The sequence below is a fragment of the Tiliqua scincoides genome, chromosome 1, assembly GCF_035046505.1.
Source record: "Tiliqua scincoides isolate rTilSci1 chromosome 1, rTilSci1.hap2, whole genome shotgun sequence".
Classification (NCBI taxonomy): domain Eukaryota; kingdom Metazoa; phylum Chordata; class Lepidosauria; order Squamata; family Scincidae; genus Tiliqua; species Tiliqua scincoides.
In genome coordinates this window covers 71,309,457-71,333,072 of record NC_089821.1, presented here as the reverse complement: position 1 = coordinate 71,333,072, position 23,616 = coordinate 71,309,457, and the positions used below count along the sequence as shown (strand labels likewise).

Genomic DNA, 23,616 nt, shown 5'->3' with positions numbered 1-23,616 from the left:
ATGTGGTACGGGATGCAACGAAAATGGTAGTGGGGGCAGATGTGTTATTGAATATAGTACTAGTTAAAAGCACTTCCTAGCAATGCAGCAACATCTCCAAAAGGAGACTGTGTTTTTTGAAACCAAGTGTAAAGTTACAGATACCTTTAGGATTTATATAGACGCACCTGGTTGACCTTTCTAAAATGCACAGGTCCTTGGCATACATGAATCAGAGGTATTAAGAAGGGGGAAATAAAAATTCTAAGTTACTTGCAGGACAGGTATGCAGAAGGCAAGCAAAGATACAAACAGGTAAATTAGTTTCAGCCAAAGGAGATCAGATTTATGACAGCTATGGGATCATTAAGAGATTTGCTGAATTTTACAAAGACCTTTTCTAACCTGACCTCTCCACACTTTTCTGGATAAGGCTGGAATTCAGGCTCAGCACAGATTGTCAGAAGCTGCTTAACCAGAACATCTCAAAAAATGAATTCAAAGTTATATTGAAGAAGCTTAAAAACCATAAATCCCCAGGAATAGACTAACCAGCGAATTCTATGAGACATTTGGAAATATTGGAATTGTTTACTTTTTTTCAGGTACTTGCATTCCAGGCTCATGGAAGTTATTTTTTCATACTGTTCTACCTAAACAGGACCAGGACCCTGAAAATGTGGAGTCCTATCACCCTACATTTTCTCATCAATCCTGCCATCCAGGTTTAACAAAATTCTACAACTATCCTGTGTATATACATACCAATCAGGCAGGTTTTGTTCTCCAGTGGTTAGATTGTCAATTCAATCAGATGTATGCTTAATGTTATCCATTCAGCCAAGCAATGCCCATTAACTGTTTTGTCTCTTGCTGCCTGTAAGGCATTTGATTGGTTGGAATGCAGATGCCTACCCTGCCTCCTGGCCAAAATGGAATAACTTTCTCCATATGATGGTCAGCTCTCTAGTAAATCACAGGCTGTAATGAGAAGATATTCACTGGAGTCTGGGATGATTGAAGAGGAACAAAACAAGGTGACCCATTATTTCCTCTTTTATTTCTATTGTCATTAGAACTTTTGGCAACATTAATTAGGAATACTCTAGCATTAATGTTTATTACTGGGGGAGAAATGTTGTGTCACTAACATTCATTTTCAAATAAAAAATCCCATTTCAGTGCTGCTTCAAATATATCAACAAAATAAAGTTGGTGGATCAAGGAGTCCTGATTCAAGGTTCTATCATCAGGCTTTCCAACTTAGGCAACTGTTGTTATGCAACATGCCACTCCTAAAGATTGGGTCATATCAGGAATCGGTGGCATATCCGAGGCAGTTTTGAACAAAATATTATTTCAACCTGGAACACCTATAAATTCTGATATAATACCTAATTTGTGTATAGAAACCATGCAGCATGGACAGAGCGGTGCTCCAAATTTCAGCCATCGACATCACCTTTAATAGCATCCTTTTCATCACGTTCATTATTTTTTGAGCTGATGAAGACAGCACAGGGGAAAGGCTGGGATGTGAACTGCATTGATTCATTTGTGTGAAAATAAAATCCCATTGTCCAGTCTCTAGTTGAAAACCAGGCTTTCAACTGTGTAGGTTAGTCAGTTCCAGTTATTGCAAGTTCCGCATTTCTCCTCTAATCCTGTAGAGAAAGAACAAACTCTAAGACTCCTTTATGTTATTATCTTTAATCCACTCCCTCTATTTAAGGAAACCATCTCACTGCTGTATAAATTGCTAGTATCCCTTGCATATTAGAAGCTTTCTGTTGGCGGCTGCTGAGGTTTGGAGTTGCTGGTGTCAAACCGTGGATATGGGGCAACCCTACAGAAATAGCAGCCTTCCGTGTGTGCTTCTTGTGCACATTACCTTTGTTTTTCCTTAGTAGCACTTGAAGCATGGGTGTTTCATGCTTAACAAAGGAACATTCTTGCTCAAATGAAGAACACCATGTGCAGGCAACTAGCCTGCATGCTACAGGGAGGACAACAGTACAAAACACAACCTTCCCAGGACCTCAGTGCCAAACAGGGTAGCCAACTCAAGTTATTCCTGGAGAAGTCCCTCCTCATTCCCTGAACATTTTTTCACACTACCAGACTAACAGGATCTCCAAGATTGCTTTTAATAATCTCCTGGAGACAAATGCTAATTACTGGAGACATTCAAGCCAATTTTGGAGGGGTGGCAAGCAACTATAGGACACAAATTTGAAGCACTTTCATGTGTTTTTAAGAATATTGAACATTTCAGATGTAGTTAGATGACATAAGCCAGTCACTTCTCACAGCTCAATCTCTAGCCTGCAGACACTTCTCTCTGACAGCCTTAGAGCCCAATCCTTGGTATGTCATACACACAGAGAGAGGGAGAGCAGAGATGAGCAGTGTGGAGGCAGAAGGTGAGGCAATGATGCACCCCACCAGAGTTCTTCAAAGAAGCACCACAGCTGCTGCCATATACTGAGTGTGTAAGCACTCACAATCCATTCCTAAGGCCTTCAGATCTCTCTTGCAGATGTCCTTGTATCGCAGCTGTGGTCTACTTGTAGGGCGCTTTCCTTGCACGAGTTCACCACAGAGGAGATCCTTTGGGATCCGCCCATCATCCATTCTCACGACATGACCAAGCCAACGCAGCCATCTCTGTTTCAGCAGTGCATACACGCTAGAGATTCCAGCACGTTCCAGGACTGTGTTGTTAGGAACTTTGTCCTGCCAGGTGATGCCGAGAATACGTCGGAGGCAGCGCATGTGGAAAGCGTTCAGTTTCCTCTCCTGTTGTGAGCAGAGAGTCCATGACTTGCTGCAGTACAGAAGTGTACTCAGGATGCAAGCTCTGTAGACCTGGATCTTGGTATATTCCGTCAGCTTCTTGTTGGGATAGGAGGCTTTAGTAAAATTCATAGCAAGATAAAAGTGAAGCTACATTCAACTTGACTTTTAGCCCTACTCATGTTACTTGTGTGCTCAAGTGAATGACTGTACAGTAATCCAATTCTGAATGCTCAGGAATCCAGCAACTGTTCCAGCAACTCTCCTGGACCAGCTAGACTAGAGGGAGTCAGTGGAGATGCTGGGAACTGTAGAAATGAGCTGGTGAAAACTGGTTAGTTATGTGAATCGGTGAGAACGGTGGCAGCAGCACTATCAGTCTCTTGGAGGTAACATGACAACATGAAAAACTTTCATAGGTCCACTGCCTACTTTGGGAATACCCCAAACTTTGTTTCAGAATGCGAGGGTATGTGTGCTTCAGTATCTTATTCAGAGTGCTCATGATGTAGCTCTATGTCAGGAAAGAACTGGAGTAAGAACTGGGAACTAATAACCAATAACTAGTTAATTAATAATAATTAGTTATTAGAACTAATAACTTGTCTACTACATCAGCAGGAGCAAGGAGATGGCAGGCCCATGAAGATCCATAAATTCAGGTTCCCTGGAGCATCAGAAGGGGAGCATACCAGACAAGGGGAATACAAAGGACACCCTGATCACTGGAACATTTAAACATATTTGAATCCACCACTCAAAGAAGTGGGAAGTGGTTAAGGAGTGTAGTGTGTGTGTAGTGTAGTTCTCTGTAGTGTGAGAACCATCCCTAATCCCTGTTTAAATATGGAGACAATCAATCAATTATCAGAAAATGAGCCATGGCATGGTAATCTCTAGCTGTGAAAAGACAAAAGGTGCAAGGAACCTTTCCAGGCAGACTTGTTTATTGTAGTGGTTGCTGAAAAGTTCATGGCCCTTTACAATGATCCTATTAGCAGTCCAGCTACTGCTTGGAATTGGTACACAATCAGATGCGTTCAGGTGACCTGGCCCAACAGCCCTGCATTCTAATTGGTGGTGACCTCAGGGTCAGAGGCGCTGCACCCAGGCAGGCTCCCACTGACTCTACCTGGTGGTGCGCCCAGTTTTAAATGGCCCGTCTCTGAAGCACCAGACTCTGGGCGCAATCCTATGCACACTTTCCTGGGAGTCTTACTGAACATTATGGGCCTTACTTAACATCCGAAGGTCGCCAGTTCAAGGCCACCGGCACCGGGCAACCTTGAAGCAGCTGACAAGCTGAGCTGAGCTATTCCATCTGCTCTGAGCGTGGGAGGATGGAGGCCAGAATGTGCGACCAGATCAAGAAAGAAACATCTGAATGTTGTGGTTTCTTGAAAGATAGAAACCTTTCAAATTGTAAAAATCCCTACGAGGATTTAAATTGTCTGCCTATGTAAACTGCCTTGAATAAAGTCTAAGGAGAAATCTGAGGACCAAGAAAGGCGGTATAGAAATACTTGTACTACTATTACTATTACTATTACTATTATTATTATTATTACTTCTGAGTAGACATGCATGGGATTGAGCCTCTGTGTGTTCCAATGGCCACTGCAAAAAGCTTCTAAGCACAGTGTGGAATTTTGGGTGCAGCATATCAGTAGCAGGGAGGGGGACAACAGTGATGGAAGGTGATTGCCATATTGTGGGCTTCTGGGAAGCATGGGGGAGATGGCCTCCTGTTGGAACCAGGATGTTAGGCTAGATCAGTGTTCCTCAGCTAGTGATACTTGTACCACCGGTGATACTTGAGGTGGTGTCCAGGACTCCCAGACCCCTGCTGCCTGGCAGCCAGAACAGCAGTACAATGCAACAGCAGCAGTAAGCAACTCAGGTCCAGCGTGGATGACATCACTGCCAGTTACTTCTGTTGGTACTTACAACAGCTGGACCATTCAAAGTGGGGTGCAAAGGCTGAGAAATGCTGGGCTAAATGTCTCTTCATACTGATCCCACAGAGCTCTTATATGTTTGTTTTCTATGCTAGGGTTTTAATCTTAAATAGGATCATAAAGATAATGGCATCTAGGTATGTGCAGAGAGCCTTTTCTTCAGTGAGACCATTTCAGATGTAAGGAGGTAAAGTTTCTTCAGGGGGACAGGGGAAGATCTAACATTCTCAGCAAGGGTGGCTATTATTGGTCTGGATACATTTAATATTCTCCCCAATGTATTTTGCAAGCGTGTGTTGTGGTTCTTTTTAAGTATTTCGTAACCATAGTAACTATGAACAAAGGTTAAATACAGTATGGTAGTCTCACACACTCAATTTTAAGCAAATTGTTCTCTATCCTTGGCATGCATGCTTGTGTAGCCCCATTTAATTGTTTGCATGTAAAACCATCAAACTGACTAGATTAGAACTACACTGTATTCGACGCCTGCTAGTGTTGCCTTCGGGGAGGAAGGACAGTCCAGTCAGAGAATGTGGCTCCCGATTAATTATGTGGCTCCCGAAATTAATAATGCTGCATTGATGATCCACAGTCCAGTCCTATCCACACTTTCCTGGGAGTAAATTCCATTGACTATAATGGGACTTGGTTCTGAGTAGACAGACACAGGGTTGGGCTCTAAGGACCCAATCTTAATCCTACCCAATTTTCCAGTGCTGGTGCTGCGGTGCCAATGGGGTATACACTGCTTCCTGTGTTGGGGATGCAGTCACAGAGGCCTCCTCAAGGTATGGGAACATTTGTTCCTTTACCTTGAGGCTGCATTGCCAGCAGCTCCTACGGCTTCCCCTGGCTTGAAACCTCCAGGGCCTACCTCCCTCATCACCATCCCCCATGCTGCGAACTTCCCAGCTCCGTCCTGGAGCAGTTTTCGTGAAGCTAATTGGATTACTTGGGACGCTTTAATATCTGGGAGGTCATGATGTCCAGATGGATCTGCCTTACACGTGATGATGCTATTCGAGCCCCCCCAATCCCAGCCACGACCTCTCGCTGCACCACACTTTGCATGGTCACAGATCATACCTTTTCTATCCCATCGCCCTTTGACCCCGCACTTCTTGCAACTATATATTTTTTCCCCTCTTTCTCCATCTACTGTCTATATGACACACATTGGATGACATGTCCACGGCCGGAGTTTATACTGAAATAAATGGCTATGGCTGCAATCCTATGCACTTTCCTGGGAGCAAGCTCCATTGAACATAATACTTTTTATACTTTTGATCATAATACTACTCATACTTTTGAGTAGACCCATTTAGGATTGGGCTCTACATCTTTAAGGTGCAACCAACAAGCTCCTGTTGCTTTGGCCACAACAATCTAAGTGCCCAACCCTACACATGTCTACTCAGAAGTAAGTCCCATTCTAGTCAATGAGGCTTACTCTCAGGAAAGTGTGGATAGGATTGTAGCCGAACACAGCCATAATGTGTCAACTTGGGGGTAGTGAACTGGGGGCCTAATCCTGTCCAATTTTCCAGTGTCCGTGCAGTCTTGCCAATGGGGCATGTGCTGTATCCTGTGGTGGGGAAGCAGTCACAGAGGCCTTCTCAAGATAAGGGAATGTTTGTTCCCTTTCCTTGGGGGGGCGGCTGCATTGCGGCTACACTGGTGCTGGAAAGTTGGATAGGATTGGGCCCTGGGAGAGTACTATTTCCAAAGAAGGAGAAACACCTTTTGTGAGCCCAATCCAATGCGTGTCTACTCAGAAGTAAGCCCCAGTATAGTCAATGGGGCTTACTCCCAGGTAAATGTGGATAGAACTGCGCTGTGCGTCACTTGTTCCTGGAACGACATTTCCGTGAACTGGAACTGGCTTGGTTCTTATGCGTAAAAGCCATAGAAAGGGGGTGGGGAATTGTTCGAGGTGAGGCCAAGTGATGTGCAGTATTCAGAGACCGTCTCTCTGAACGTAGAGACGGGGGATCTTCTCCCTCTCAGTGAAACGATCGTGGGCCCTGCGGACAATGGGCATTGTTGACCGAACGCACTCTGCACATGCTTGGGAAGACCCTCGCCCGAAGACGATTCCTGCACTGGGCCAGCCGGTCCAGAATCTGGAAAAAGATGCTCCACTCGGAGTTATCTTCCGCCGACCTTCGAGGGTCCGTCCGCTTCCTTCTTCACCTGGACCCCCGGGCGCCAATGATATCTGGGGGGAGGGCTGTGCTGGACCGTGTCCTACTCTACGTGAAGCACAGGCGGGCGCGCGTCAGGGTAGGAGTCAACCGCCCTGTCGGAGGGAAGCAGGAGGGACGGACGGCAGGCAGGCAGGCAGGCAGGCGGGGTGGGGGGGTCTGCTCCGAGAGAAGGGGGCAGCCCAGCCTGGAGCCTCCGCGACGTGGGGGTGCAGCCGTTGCCGGCACAACCTCCTCCCCCTCCTCCTCCCCGGGCAGGGCGGGTCCAGGGGCCCCGCTCGGTGGCCAGAGAGCCTGGCGCGGCTGCAGGGCGCGCTGCGAGGCTCCAGCCGCCCCATGGCCGCGCTGCTGCTGCTGGCCTCGCTGGCGTGCTCTTGCGCGGCCGCCCCGTCGGGGAGCCGCTTCTCCGAGGCGCGGGTGGCGCGCTGGGCGGCGGCGGCTCTGCGGCACGTGGCGGTGACTCCCTGCCCGGAGCGCGGCGGGCTCCTGCCGCGGCCGCAGTGCCAGCGCCTGGCGCGGCTCTCCCAAGGCTCGGCCCCCGCCGTCTACGTCTCCGAGCCCGCCCGGCCCGGCCACAAGGTGCGAGCGCTGTTACCCGACGGCTGGGGAGACCGGCCCGGCGCGCCTCCGGGGTCCAGCCGCAACCAGAGCGGCGGCGCGCCCTCGGCCCACGACGCCGTCCTCGTGCTGGACCCCAGTCCCGGCGCCAACTTCGGCCACCCGCTCCTGCTCTTCTATGTCGACTTCAACGTCAGCCCGCGCAGGTGTCGGAGCCGCGACCGTCTCTACCTGGGTGAGTGAGTGACGCCACGTTGCGGGCCGCTTACTCACGAGTAGCGCCGACGCCACTGGACCCCCGCCCAGAACATCCTGGCTTTGGCCCCCTCCCTATATGTTCCTGCCCCATCTGGGCAAACTTAGGGCCCAATCATATCCACACTTACTTGGGAGTAAGCCCCATGGACTTGAATGGGACTTAACTTCTGAGTAGAAGTGCATAGGATTGGGCTCTAAGGTTGCAATCCTATCCACACTTTCCTGGAAGTAAGCCCCATGGACTAGAATGGGATTCATTTCTGAGTAGACGTGCATAGCATTGGGCTCTAAGCCTGGCACCTCCGAGTAACGAACCTGTGGGTCACTGCCCATAGTATGTAGCAATGAGAGAGTGTCACAGAGCATCTTAACCATCACCGCTATCAGCGTCCAGTCCTCTCTATCAGATTTACTGTGTAAAGGCTTTCAAACAGGAGGCTCTGGCATGACCTTGTCAGCTTAAAATAGCTTGTTTCTCTGTTCTTCCCTCGCCCTAAATCCATTATTCCTGCTGCTGCAGCACCCGCACCCTTTGAAACTGATCCCCAGAGGATTCTTTACTCCCTGAAATTACTGGCTGGTTATGCACTGCCCAACCTTTTGCCCTCACCCTGGTAATCATTGTGGCTCTGTCACTGTCTTTTCTTGGATATCACTTTGAACAGAGTGTTGTTTGTCTCTAGTATCTTAATGTACTTGAGGGAGGATGTTGAATAGGGTGGATCTCCGTGCCCAATTTCCTTCTGCCCTCTGTATAGGTGAATATCTTCTTACATGCAGAGGATAGATGGCTATAATGGGGTCTTCAGAAGGATTTCTTCCCAGATATGATTGGCAAGTGATCTTGAGGGGTGGGTAGGTGTGCTTTTTTTTTTTAAAGTCATTTCTGCCCAACATTGATATATGAAACAGGGATCGAATGTGTACACCTGTGGGCTGGGCAGAAATGGGTTCCTTCTCACCAGCTCATCATTCACTGCCCTCCAACCACCTGTTTTGTACTAGCAATGGCAGCAAGGGTGATTACAGTACAAATTGCACAGACATTTGGGCAATAGGAAGAAGTCATGTGAAGAAAGAGCTATCTTTGATTCAGCAGTCCCTTAAGGGTGACCTTAGGTGTGTGGTGGCATCTGTATAGGACTCATTCAGACACTGAGGATTGGGGATACCACAAAGGGGAACTGCTTCTGGAATCTCCAACAGGTTCTGATTCTGACCTGGGTGAACTCAGGCTACAACCCTATGCACATTTTCCAGGGAGCAAGTCCTATTGAACAAAATGGGACTTACTTTTGAGTAGACATCCTTAGGATTGGGCTGTCAGTCCTGAAATCCGTGACATAAGCAATGCATCTGAGCATATGTAGAATGCATTTCCTTCAGCACTGTAAAACCAGAATCACACCCAGTCCCATGTGCCTGCGACTCAGAGGACATTGTTCTCTCCTCACTGCAAGTGAGTTTTAGAGAAGCTCAAGCCCATTTAGAAATTAACTTGTTCATGCCTTTTTGTCAGAATTGCTCCCCCATTGCTGATGTCATCTTATTAAGGAACATTTAGTCTGCAATCCTATGCACATTTACCTGGGGATAAGTTTCCTAGAGCTCAGTGAGACTTAGACATGCATAGGATTGTGCTGAATGGATCAATCATATGAGTTTTGGCTGCAGTACTAACTACACTTTCCTGAGAGTAAGCCCCATTGAACAAAATAGGACTTACTTCTGAGTAGATTGTGCCCTTAATCAACCCAATTGACATAAGTGTGCATGTGAATAAAAACTATATTTATAAAGAGAAAGCAAATGTTGTCTTCTGACAGTACATGAACATGTCACTGTAGGCATCATCTTCGAAGATGCATCTGCTTATGTGTGTGAGACTGTTGCCCCAATCCTATCCCCCTGCCAATTGCACCTAAGCAGCTGTACCATGGAGGTGTGCGCTGCATATAATGGTGGGTGTGCAATCAGCAGGTCTCCTCGAGGTAAGAGAACTTTTGTTCCCTTACCTCAGGGTAAGGCCCTGATGCTCCATGCATCTTCTTGGACCTATGCCAGCTATAGAGCTGGCATAAGTCCAAGGATGGTAAGCAGGCAGCACAGGCTGAACTGAGGGGGATTGGATTTGGTGTGCATGTTTGCCCCTGTGATCAAACCCTCTGGCCTGGTCCGCACTTCCTTCCCTCTCCACAATTCATCCAGTAACGCCCCCTGCCTTCCCCCCTCTGTCCACAACACAACCCCCATGCCAATGTACTGGCACCAGCTTGGTCCGACAGCTACGATGCAGCTTCTCCAATGCTGCCATTGCTTTAGGGTGGAAGCTCAGAATGCCCTTCTAGTGGCCTGCTGTTCTCAGGATTGCAAAGCCGTTTACAACATCTGGACTCTGCCCTGCTGTCATCGGGCAGCCCATAGGATTGGCTGTATGCTTCTCCCTAGATGACGCCTGTCACACATTGTTTTTGCTAAGTTCTTATGCAATATTCAGAATAATAAACATTTTTTTAAATTCATGACATGATTAACTAGGGCAAGAGCATCTTTTTTAGTCAATCAGATTTTAAGTAATTTTACTGCTTAATTGATAACATAGCTGATCTCCCAGGGGCTGTAGCTCAGTGGCACAGCACCTGCCTTGCATGTAGACAGACCCAGATTCAATGCCTGGCATCTCCAGGTAGGGCTGAGAAAAACCCTTTACTGAAATCTGAGGAGTTGCAGCCACTTGGCATAGACCAGATGTTTTGAACAGGTGAGTCAGGACCCACTGCTGCCATTTTGTGTTTGGGGCTCAGGCCTGAACAGTTTGAACAAGAACCACCTCTGGGTGGTCACTTTTACTGCTTGACTTGGTTCTGCACTCTTTATGATAGAGAAGTAGGATACTGGAGAATACTAATAGCTTTGTGCTGCAGATTCTTGCTTAGTGTGGGTTTTCATCTCTGTATTTCAGTTACACAGTTATATTGCTGGCCTCTGATTTTGAAACCCTTAATTAGATTCTTGTTTTTGCACACTGAGGACACAATAAAAACCGGACAAAAAGAATTATATTCTCCCATTTCCTCCAGTAATACTTTGTGGTGAAGAGAGCTGACACCACCAGTGGAATGTTCTTGTTTACTTTTAGGAAAGCAGTATCAGGAGCCAACACAATCCTCATCCTTTTGAACTAGCCTTTTGAACATGTCAACAAAAGATGACATGCTTTTGCTGAGAGCAGCCATGGGGACACCATGCAAATTTTATTCCAGACATGCCTGTTGTTTCTCTGCAGGCAGCTACGAATGCTTGACTCCAGCCCAGAGGAGCCACTGTGAGAACCAACTGAAGCGCAGGCCAGGACGTGGCAAGGGGCGGAGCCAGCGGTCAGCTGGGCGCATGCGCCGCGAGGAACCCCCTGTTGGGCTCTGTGAGATCCATTTTCTGCCCATGGTGGTGGTGGCACAAGACCCGAAACACCTGCAGAAGTTGCACTGTGTGGGTGGGTGCTTGGCCTGGGGGATAATTGAGGGAGTTAGGGCATTTATGCTGGCTCTGGTAAGCTAAGCCACATCCCACAGCAGTTTTCCAGACTGGCCTCAAAAGAGTGGCTGCAGGCAGGAAAGGAAAGCTCCTGGTCTGAAAATGCCATGTCTTGGATACCAAGAACCATTAGCAAAAGGAGGCAAATCAATGCTGTGCTTTTGAACTGTTGCATGAGCCTTTCTCACAGTGTAGTGCCACAGTATAGTGGGGGCTTTGTTACAGCATGAGAATCGGTGAATAAGTTCAGAACAGGCTGTCACGTAGAAGCTCCAAGGAGCCATTAAAAGCATCCTGATAAAGATCTTGTGCAAAGTCTTACACAAGAACTTGTACAAATGGTAGAACTTGGGATCTTGATTTGAGTCACTGTGCTTAAGTGATGGTCCTCTGCTATGAGAGAAACAACCTTTTCATAAGCAGAAGGGGTTTCCCAGTTGAGGAAGGGCACCTTTGGATTCAACCCAGTGAGTTTGGAGGTTTGAATAGCCCAAGAACGTTAAAAGAATCCCACTTTCGGATCTGGGAAGTTAAAAGTTGATAGGTGGGCAAAGGAGCAAAATAGAATACGGCGTTGGGCACCTCGGAGAGAGGGATTGTGGCAAGCTATGGGTAATGTTTCAGCAGCTGCCAGGGTGTTAAGAACATAAAAGCCTTATCTAGTCCAGCATCCTGTTTCTTACAGTAGCCTACCAGCTGCCTCTGGGAAGCTCACAAGTAAGAGAAAAAAAAGCATACTTCTTTCCCCCCCCCCCATTGCTCACCTGCAGCTGGTACTCAGAGGGCATGCTTTCTCTGAACCTGGAGGCAGTACAGTTCTGCACATGCAGTATGCCTCTGAATACAAGTTGCTGGGATGCAATGTGGCAGAGGGCAGTGCCATCATCTCTTGCTGGTGGGCCTCACAAAAGTACCTAGTTCACTCCTGTGAGAAACAGGTTAGTGAATTAGGTGGGCCTTCGACCTGATTCTCCAGGGATCTATTCTATTACTATGTTCTGAGCCTGTTTGCACTGGCGTTCTGCATTCTTCCTCCCAGTCCTTTCCTTGTTCACTGCATTTGATTCAAGGACTTATCTATCTTCCTCTGTTTATTTCCTTGCACAGATCTCCGTGGATTCAGCCTGTGCCCTCAGCCTCTGCCCCTTGTCAGTTCCACCTCTACAGCTGCTTATTGTGAGCTCAACAAGAACACACGACGGTGCCATCGCCAACAGCTCCCATTATATAAGTCCTGCCGTCTGTATCAGACGTGTGATCATGCAGTCCTGATTGCAGGTGCGTCCTATAGTGAGGTGGGTGGGTCTGCTAAGAACATCTGACCCACTGAGTAGCAGGGTGGCAGCCAGACAGGATCCGAGCTCCAGGCATTGAATGACATGGGAAAATTCAATGCAAGCCTCAGTTGCTTTGTTTTGTTAGGCATGAACTTAAAGGGGCTGTTTCTTCTGAACAGCAGAGTTGCTGCTGCTGGATCACTTCTTCCAACTTGACCTCTTGCAGCAGATGTCAGCTCCTCCTCTGCCTCCAGTGTCCTAAATTGTTAAGCTCTTCCTTTCTAGGTGGCTGGCAGGAGCAGGTCACTTACCCACACCATGCCCAGAACCTGCTGCTCTTCCATCAGATGCTTCAACGCAACGGCTTCCGTCAAGAGCACATCAAAGCCTTCTTTGCAAGCGAGGGGCAGGCCTCAGGTATCCTTAGAAGAGAGGTGTCCACTACCAGGAGTGGGGAAGGCCTCTTGAATATTGCAAGAGGATGACTTTTCAATTCTAATAATGTTTGGATGCCAAGGATTGTTCTTCCGACTGGAATTTGCTGGGCCTCAATATCTGTTGAGATACTTGATGCTTCTCCTCCACATCACCACCACCAAGAGTTTTGCATTCAGAGTGTCATCCTACTGTAGCTCTTGTCCCCACCTGAGAGACTGCTGGGTGTGAAAGCACAAGCATGCAGCCAGCCCCTGGTAACGGGGATGGCTTTGTCTTTCACTCCCATGAAAAGATGGCCAGCTTATGCAGTCAACAAATTAACCTACTGAAATTTTGCAGAATGAACTGAGCTGAGCAAAGGTTCCCATCTATCCACAGCTGTTCCCAGTTCTAGGGCCTCCTACCCGAAAGGCAGGATTGGGGGGGGGGCAGGAACCTGAGCATGGTCTTTGAATGAATATACCATCATGAGGTTAAAGGGGATAAACAGACCTCTGGGGCAAGTAATCAACAGTCTTTTCTTTTTTGAGCAGTGACTGTGGAGATGGGCGACGTGCACCCAGCCACGGAGAAGCTGGCCATTCGCTCCCACTTGGCCTTGGTGTGCCGGAGTCTGCATTGTGCTGACTCGCTGGTGCTCTACCTCAACAGCCCAACCACCAGTGACGGCACCATGCTGCTGTGGGATGCCAACCGCAACGGCATTGTGAGTGTGGCCCAGAGGGTGAAATGGGCTTGGAAAACAAGGCAAGGGCAGAGGCACCTAGGCAGTGGAGCTCCCCCAGAATCTTAAGAAGGTCTAATTCCACAGGCAAACAAGCCTGGCACTAGTTTCTGATCTTCCATTTCTGCCATTACAAAACATCACAGCCTCTCTTTTTAAGGAAAATGAACCTATCATCTAGTTGTTGTCAACAATTCCTTTAATCACCCAGCCAAGCTCATCTAGCATTGCACAAGTATGACATGAACAGCCCCTTTTAGCTTTTGCTGGGGCTAACTGTGGCTCACCTGTGACAGAGCAGTCCTGGTTTATCCTTTGTGTCCATTCCAGCTAGCAGCCTTCCCTGTTGGAAGTTCACATGTATGGCCCCAATATCACTGTGCAGATGTTTCAGGAACTGCAGTAGGTAGCAAAAAGTGATGACATCTGGACATTGCATGAAGGGAGATTAGGGGACATGTGCCGCATCCCCCACCACTATATATGTCTGAGCTAATAAGCAGGCACAAGGTATATACTGCTGTATCTGAAAGGTATGCCTGTGCCCAAGTACAAATGAGGCTTATCAAAGTGGATCTAAAGCAGTGTTTCTCAAACTGTAGGACCCACTAGGTGGGTCATGAGCCAATTTCAGGTGGGTCCCCACTCATTTAAATGTGTATTTTATTTTTCATATATTAAACTTGATACTACCATGGTATGGTACCGCCTTTGGGGAAATGTTACAGGCTACTATGCATATGTTTTTAATAGTGATAATCAGTGGGGCTTACTTGTGGGTAAATGTGGATAGGATTGTAGCCTTTGAAATGTTTGGGTCACTTCCAGGTTAATGGCATCATTTCTGGTGGGTCCCGACAGATTGTCATTCTAAAAAGTGGGTCCCGGTGCTAAAATGTTTGAGAACCACTGACTTAGAGGATTATATGAAAGGGATCACACCTGTTTTTGGATTAGGGCTTTATTCTCTGATGAAGTTCCATGCCTGCCATAAATAATAAAATATATCTGATAGCTTGAAAGTCACAGAGAGTTAGGAAAACATGAAGTGGCTATCAGAAAAACTTGATCAAAGATATTAAGCAGCAACAGACCTTCTAGAAAGCCGATGATCTGCCTGTATTTGGCTATTTGCAAGTGATCTGTCTTTTCATTGGCTGGAATTGGAAATCGAAGTGAACCATGTTTGCAGAGGGAGGGGTATGGAAGGGGCCACCCCACCTGTCCCAGCTTGTCCTAGACAGCCCATCTGAAGGAGGGAGAGATGCTGACAGAATTGCAGGTGAAGACTCCAGCCCTCTCCTCTCATCTGTTCTCTTCAAAGGCCTGTCCAGCTCTTTCATGTGTGCCTGCAGGGAGAAAACAACTCCCGTTTTTGCAGGGGGTGCTGGCCCTGGCTTGCTCTTTCCTACTTAATCCACTCCTTTTAACTCCCAGGCAGTGGAATTCCCTTGATCTCTGAACTGTAGAGCAGTTGGGGGGGGGGAGAGTTGTGACAAAGGGGCAGGTGCTGATGAGCTGCCCTTTTCCTTTTCTCAACAGGCTGATCCTAAAGAGCGGTACCCCATCTCTGAGCTCTTAGCTGACTTGGAAAGCTGCAATGCCCACAGGGTCCTCCTTTTCCTTGACCAGAGCTACCCAGGGCCACTGGCAAAGAAGTTGCGGGTGTCAAAACACCATCCCAATGTGGTGCTAGTGCGTGGCACCACTACCACTGGTGGGACAAGTTTTGCCAAGTTTTGGGCTGGGCTACAGCCTGATCAATGTCTGCTCCAGCATATCTTACCGGTAAGTGCCGGGAAGAGCAAGAGTCAGGGAGGGCAGAAACCATGACTATTCTAGGGCCAAAGCTTTACAGATGAAGTCATATGGCAAGTGATCCCAATACCAACTGCTCATTCCAAACAAAATACTAGGGGGCTAACAACTGAGTACGAAGCCCCTGTTCTAGCATTGGCTTTCGACAGGTGCTGTTAGCAACAGGTGGGTCTCTTGTTCAAAAGGATAGCTATTATAGTAAGAACATAAGAACATAAATAAGAACAGCCCCACTGGATCAGGCCATAGGCCCACCTAGTCCAGCTTACTGTATCTCACAGCGGCCCACCAAATGCTGCAAGGAGTACACCAGATAACGAGACCTCATTCTGGTGCCCTCCCTTGCATCTGGCATTCTGATATAGCCCATTTCTAAAATCAGGAGGTTGCACATACGCATCATGGCTTGTAACCCGTAATGGATTTTTCCTCCAGAAACTTGTCCAATTCCCTTTTAAAGGCATCCAGGCCAGATACCATCACCACATCCTGTGGCAAGGAGTTCCACAGACCAACCACATGCTGAGTAAAGAAATAGTTTCTTTTGTCTGTTCCAACTCTCCCAACACTTAATTTTAACGGATGTCCCCTGGTTCTGGTGTTGTGTGAGAGGGTAAAGAGCATCTCTCTATCCACTCTGTCCATCCCCTGTATAATTTTATATGTCTCAATCATGTACCCCCTCAGGAGTCTCTTTTCTAAGCTGAAGAGGCCCAAATGCCATAGCCTTTCCTCATAACGAAGGTGCCCCAGCACAGTAATAATCTTAGTCACTCTCTTTTGCACCTTTTCCATTTCCACTATGTCCTTTTTGACCAGAACTGGATGCAATACTTCAGGTGTGGCCTTACCATCGATTTGTACAACGGCATTATAACATTAGCTGTTTTGTTCTCAATACCTTTTCTAATGATCCCAAGCATAGAATTGGCCTTCTTCACTGCCGCCGCACATTGGGTCGACACTTTCATTGACTTGTCCACCACCACCCCAAGATCTCTCTCCTGATCTGTCACAGACAGCTCAGAACCCATCAGCCTATATGTGAAGTTTTGATTTTTTGCCCAAATATGCACGACTTTACACTTACTGACACTGAAACGCATCTGCCATTTTGTTGCCCATTCTGCCAGTTTGGAGAGATCCTTCTGGAGTTCCTTACAATCACTTCTGGTCTTCACCATTCGGAAAAGTTTGGTGTCATCTGCAAACTTTGCCACCTCACTGCTCACCCCTGTCCCCAGATCATTTATGAAGCGGTTGAAAAGCACCAGTCCCAGGACAGATCCTTGGGGTACACCGCTTTTCACCTCTCTCCATTGTGAAAATTGCCCATTGACACCCACTCTCTGTTTCCTGGTCTTCAACCAGTTCTCAATCCATGAGAGGACCTGCCCTCTAATTCCCTTGCTGTAGAGTTTTCTCGGCAGCCTTTGGTGAGGGACCATGTCGAACGCCTTCTGAAAATCCAGATATATAATGTCCATGGGTTCTCCCCCATCCACATGCCTGTTGACCTTTTCAAAGAATTCTGTAAGGTTCGTGAGGCAAGACTTCCCTTTACAGAAGCCATGCTGATTCTCCCTCAGCAAGGCCTGTTTGTCTATGTGTTTTGAGATTCTATCTTTGATGAGGCATTCCACCATCTTACCCAGTATAGATTAGGCTGACCAGCCTATAGTTTCCCGGGTCCCCCCTCTTTCCCTTTTTAAAGATAGGCGTGACATTTGCTATCCTCCAATCTTCTGGCACTGTGGCCGTTCTGAGGGACAAGTTGCATATCTTAGTCAAGAGATCAGCAACTTTATTCTTCAATTCCTTAATTCTTGAGTGGATGACATCAGGGCCCGGTGACTTATTGATCTTTAACTTATCAATTAGGTCTGAAAGACCTTCTCTTTTAACCTCTATCTGACTTAATTCCTTGGTCAGGAGGGGCCGTTCGGGCAGCGGTTTCTGCCATGAAGACAGATGCAAAGAACTCATTCAATTTCTCTGCCATTTGCTAAGTCTCCTTTTATCTCTCCTTTCCCTCCCTCACCATCCAGAGGGCCAACCACTTCTCTGGCAGGTTTCCTGCTTCTAACATATTTGAAGAAGCTTTTATTATTCCCCTTAAAGTTGCTGTCCATGTGTTCCTCATAGTCTCGCTTGGCCTCTTGTATCACCTTCTTACATTTCTTTTGCCACAGTTTATGTTCTTATGCCACAGTAAAATTCTCCTTATTAGGGCAAGACTTCCATTTATGAAAGGAAGCTTCCTTGGCCTTTACGGCCTCTCTAACTTGGCTAGTTAGCCATGCGGGTACCCTCCTGGACTTGGTTGAGCCCTGCTTCCTTTGCGGTATACACTTCCACTGGGCCTCTATTACTGTTGTTTTAAGCAGCCTCCATGTACTCTGGAGAGATTGCCTCTTTTTACCTTCCCTTTCAGCCTCCTTCTAACCAGCCTCCACGTTTGAGGGAAGTCTGCTCGTTGGAAGTCAAGGGTTTTTGTGAGAGATTTGCCTGGTGCTCTTCCCCCGACATGCATGTCAAAACAGATCGCAGCATGATCACTGTTCCCCAATGGCTCCGTAACACTGACATCTCTAACCAGGTCCTGAGTACCGCACAATATTAAATCAAGAGTCACTTGTTCTCTGGTGGGCTCCATGTCAAGGAATCCAGTCTCCTTTTCGTGACCAGAACACAAATGGTTCAGTGACAGATCACATAGTGACAGTGACAGTGAAATAGTGACAGAGTTCACATCCTTAAGAAGGCAGAAGGGAGTCTCTCCCTCCAACTTCAAAATTGGATGGGAGGAGAAATGAGATGAGGCAGATTAAAGAGATTAAATCGGAAGCCCATGCAATGGGAAGATACTGCTGTCTCTAGGCCAGAAATACTTTACCAATTAACCTCAATGGAAACTGGCCATTGGAAACCTCAATGGAAACTGTAAGAAGATGTGTATTTGCAGCAAGTTCAATGCACATTACAGGGTCCAATCATATCCAATTTTCCAGTGCTGGTGCTGCTGTGCCAACGGGCCATGCGCTGCATCCTGTGTTGGGGAGGCAGTCACAGAGGCCTCCTCAAAGCATGGGAACATTTGCTCCCTTACCTCAGGGCTGCACTGTGGCTGCTCTGGTGAAGGAAAGTTGGATAGGATTGGGCCCACAGCCGGCTATATCACAGTGGCTAAGAGACTGTGCTGTGCAGTCTGGTTAAGGACTTCCTGTGTTCAAATCTTCTGTGCCATAAACTCACCAGGTGGCCTTAGGCAAGCCACTCCTTGAGCCTCAGCTCCTCACCTGCAATTTGCAGATAATAATGCTCAATTCACAGACTTGTTTCAAGAATTATAATACATGTGAAACAAACAAAAAAGTAATAATACAAGTGTTGTAATAATCCTTTGATCACCCCACCTTGCATCCAGATTGGTTTTTCAGCCCACAAAGAGGTGTGTGCAAAAAGCTAATTCACTGATTTTCATCTCACAGCCGGACAGCATCTACCGTGCAGTCCGGTGTATGCTTGGCTGCACTGCATGTACTGAATGACCAGAACTGATCCTTGTTTTTTAAGTGGATACACAGTTCAGCTGTTTTGGGAGGAGCTGCTATGCACATGAGAAAACAAGTGTCATCTCTCCCAGTTAGTTTTAATGGGCAAAGTACGTCCTTTTCCACAAGAAAAGTATGTTTATACCATTCAGAATAATTTGAATTTGTATTCAAATTTGTCAGAAAACAGGGACATTGCACTTGAAACAGGTACTGATTTTAAAGCAGGTAGAGTTCTGGTCATATAACCTTGGAAGCTAAACTTGCTGCTGATCATAAAGACTGCTAAGATCATTATCTGAAGTTTTTTTAACACTACACAAATGGTTATTACAAGGATGATGATTCTAACAATGGCCCAGGGCAGTCCAGTCATCTCTCCTTTCTTGCAGGTGGGCTCATGGTCGGCAGTTTTGGCCTCTGGTACACCATCCCAGTTGCTCAATGTCACATTAGCAGGAGCTCCCTGCCATTCCGTACCACCCCTGGGAGAGGAGGAGCGCCAGCGTCGCTACCAAGGCTGTCAGAATCTGCCCACCATGTTATGGTATCAAAGCAGGCACCAGCGGCTGCCGCAGGAGGAGAACTGAGCCTGATGGGGTACTGCTTGGGGCCTCTCCTCATGATCAGGCCCTAGTTCTGTACCTGTGGTACCTTTCCCTTACCAAGGAGGTTCCTGCTTTCAAGGGAAATGGGGGGAGGGGAGTCATCTGCCACTGAGCCCAATGGGGGGTTGGCATAGACCAGTCCCTGAACATTGTTGGGAGAGGTTGAGGCAGCCCTAATGAACTGCTCCTCTGGACTCCCAAATGCCCGCCCCATTCTAGCAGTCAGGGCCAAAGAAGAAGCCCAATGTATCAAGGCCCGATCTCACATTCTGTCAAAGATATATACAGGGAGATAGGAAAAATGCTAGTTACAGTGAGACTGGTTACCAGTAAGGAGGTGACTATGTGTGGGGCAGTAGAATGGCAGCCAGTGCAGAGCAATTAGACCAGAGCATCACAGAGGTACAGAAATGGCAGATGGGTACTGCACACTGCCCTGGCACCCACACTGTGCTGCCACCCTTCAAACAGCATCTCTTTCACTTGGAAGCTAGAAGTACAGGGCTCTTTTTTCCTGTCTCTATGAATATAAACCCCAAAGCATCCTCTGGTGAGAATGAAGTGGAGGTGGTGGTGAAACATGCTGTAAAACAACCAACCCCTTGAATAAAAGGACCACTGTTGCTGGTTTCTCCCTTTCTCGCTGTGTGTGTGTCATAGGACTTTGTTAAAATGGGAACCAATGCCAGGGTAAAGGCCTGTTTGCTCATGCAAAGGCATGCTGATGAAGGACACCAGGAAATCTTGTCTCCTGGTTTCTACTCTCAAAAAGGGATGTGTCCAGGTCTAGACGGGAGACGGCAGAAACAACAGCTGGAATAAGCAATCGCAGTGCAATCTGTATGGCATTTTTGCTCTAAAATTGAAGTAGATTCTGTTTTACAATGCAAAATACATAGGGCTTTCACTGTAAAAGCTGATGAACTTCAAACACCGTTGCTCTGAGTCCATAGAGAATCATGGCCAATGGTAGCTTTCAATTTATAATAAATATTCAGGCTGTATGTGGCTCTAGTGCTTTTCCATCTCTGTGGGGATAAAGTGGAAGCCAGGACTTCTGTGCACGCTTGGTGGTGAGTGGGATTCAGTGGTTAGACCACTGCAAAATAGGAAGCTGGATCTGCACTGCCTCCTCTCCTCTTACTATCATTCACTACGCTCCCTGCTGGTTGAACAAACAGGTGTCCTTAGGCTCAGGCTTCTTAGCCCTTTTTATTTAATACCAAGCGCGACACATACACTTCAGCAGGTCAGTAAATTTTCGGCCTTCCAAAAAGACCCACAGGGGAAAGGGATCTTGAACAGTCCTAATGAACACTGTAGGTAGCGTGCATGTGCTAGCTTTGAACTGCAGGGGCCAGCCAAAGCCAGGACAGACACGCTATCAATCACTGTTGAGGGGGAGCAGGCATGCTAGACTAAGAGGGAAGGAACAAAGGGGGCATCACCTGGTCTTTCCTGCTATCACATCCCCCACAGTGCATTATTGTTGGCCAAACACTGGTACCCCAGTCCAACCAAGTCCCCTTGATCTTCAGTGTCAGAAACAGCTGGTGGCTGGTTTGGCAGCACCTGGGCTTGACTAGTAAGCTGTGGAGACAGCACCCACTGGGTCCTCTACCAGCTGCCTCTCTGTAAAATGCTGTGCAAATTGATGGTGCTGTGTACATAAAGAAATGGAGGCAACTAGCAACAAGACCTGGAAGGTGTTGTGACTGCTTGCCCTTTCAGTCCAGGATTTCCTGGGGCTGAATGTTGTTGCAACAGGAACAGCAGCAACCATTGAGTTACAAAAGTCAGCTCTGTTGCATTCACCAAGCACAAGTACCTGCATGCATTGGGCTGGGAGGAAGGAGTGGTAAGGAAGTCTTCCTCATTTTTTTCACCTTCTCCAAACACAATGAATTATCACCCATCTCCTAATTTTTTTCTTATTTTACGTATGTTGAAATGTAAACAACCGACACGCATGGGGACCTTTTCTGTCTTCTTGGCGAAACAATTCAAAATTAAAGCTGATTTGTGTCGAAAGCTATCATTTGAGAATCTCAGCCTAGTGCCCTCTGTCTGAGAAATTTGAAAAACAGCCCATCCTGGCAGCTGGCCACTACACCTTCTAGCCTTTCCCCTCCACCAATGAGACTGAACGCACCAGCTCCACAGGTGGATCTGAAAACACTGAGAGTTTATGGAAATTAAAACAGAGACCTCAAAATCAGAAGCTACAAAACACAGCCATTCTGCAGGCATCCTTTGTAGTTAGAGACAAATGGCTGGCAACACACAAACATCCTTTCTCCCCACAATCCCCATACTCATCTTGGCAAGGAAAGGTAGTTGACAGCAAGAATGGTACATCAGAGTGGCACTGGATTCCATTTAGACTTGAGGTCCTGGTCCCAGCCTGTCCATCACCGATTATTGACACTACATCTAGATCATAAAGCAACTTGCTTCCCTGGATCACGGGCAGCCAAGGGGTACCATTCCCGGCATGTTTTTTTCGCATGAGGGGCTTCCTGCTCATGAAGAGCAGTGCATGCTGTGAAACACGCAGCCCGGAGTCCTGCACATCTGGTGTCCATGACCACAATTCTGACTTGGTGGATCTGCTCTTTGCCCAAGTTACCTGACTTTCACCCCAATTGTGTCTTAGGAAATCACAACTATAACGACAGAGGCAACCAGTGCCCCTTTGGCTTTAAGCCTCAACCTGCTGGAACAGAAGTTGCTGATATCTCTGGAAGTTGCTCAGTAGTTCTTTCCAATTGCTTAGCTAGGGCTTATCAGGACTCACTGCCTTCCTCTGATGCAGTGCCCTCACTGGCCGCAGGGGTGCCTCCCTCTGATGCAGTGCCGGTCTCTGGAAGACTCTCTGCAACGCTTGGGGTGGCACCAGCCTCCGATTCTGTGACAGCTGCTTTGCCTCCAGCCTCCGATGCTGTTGCACTTGTGCCGCCAGCTTCCGACGCTGCGACACTCGGGGCAGCCTCAGACGCCGCGACACTCGGGGCAGCCTCAGACGCCGCGACACTCGGGGCAGCCTCAGACGCCACGACACTCGGGGCAACACTGCCTGCTTCCGACACAGTGCCCGCGATGCTGGGAGTCCCGCCCACCTCTGACACAGTGCCCGTGACACTCGGAGCACCATATGCCTCTGTCACCGTGGCACGGCTTGCCTCTGACTCAGCACTGTGAGTGCTTCTCGATATATCACTGTAGATGTCCACTGGAGCGACGGGAGCACTCACCACCGGGCTTGGTTCCAACAAAGCAGTGCGCGGTATGCTTTGTGGTGGCAGCGCAGCACTGCCCTTCCTTTTCACATCTGGGGTTTCACTTCTTTGCTGCAGCCACATGTCAGCGTAGAGGCCCCCCTTTTTTATCAGCTCCTCATGCCTGCAAGATAAAGGGATAGTTTATTTCATAGGCACTAAGGAAGATACATCCCTCAGTCTTGAGTACGTTTGATAGAAGCATTCAGAGAGACTCACCATTTCCCATTTCCGTGGTGGATCTTTCCAAACATACACAGCTGTATCCTGTGACCATACAGCCTACAAAACCCTATTTGCCCCACCACAGTTGCCACAGTCGTGCCAATATTTTATTCATTAAGAAGGTTAGAGCAGAAGGAATTGTGGGCGGCAAATGGTGGCTGGGATATTTGAAGGCAAATGCTTGAAGCCATTTAGTTATTTGATTTTTCTCTGTAAACCGCTTTGTGAACTCTTAGTTGAAAAGCGGTATATAAATACTGTTAATAATCATCATCATCATCATCATCATCATCATCATCATCATCTGGGAGGGTATGAGTATGAGCTGATCAAATGGGTAGTAGAGAGCTTGCAGCACAACTGCTGTTACTCTACCCATGGGAAAGGAGTCTGGGTTAAGA

At 47.5% G+C, this 23,616-nt stretch overlaps 1 protein-coding gene across 1 annotated transcript in view; it reads right to left on the bottom strand.

The window, feature by feature from the left end:
* Positions 1 to 20,551: 20,551 nt before the first annotated feature.
* The window catches only part of ABCB6 (ATP binding cassette subfamily B member 6 (LAN blood group)), a 49,607-nt gene continuing 46,542 nt past the window's right edge, over positions 20,552 to 23,616 (bottom strand). The window contains exon 20 of the mRNA XM_066611612.1: positions 20,552 to 23,114. Coding sequence (XP_066467709.1) covers positions 22,499 to 23,114 — 616 coding nt within the window. The 3' untranslated portion in view covers positions 20,552 to 22,498. The remainder of the gene's footprint in view (positions 23,115 to 23,616) is intronic.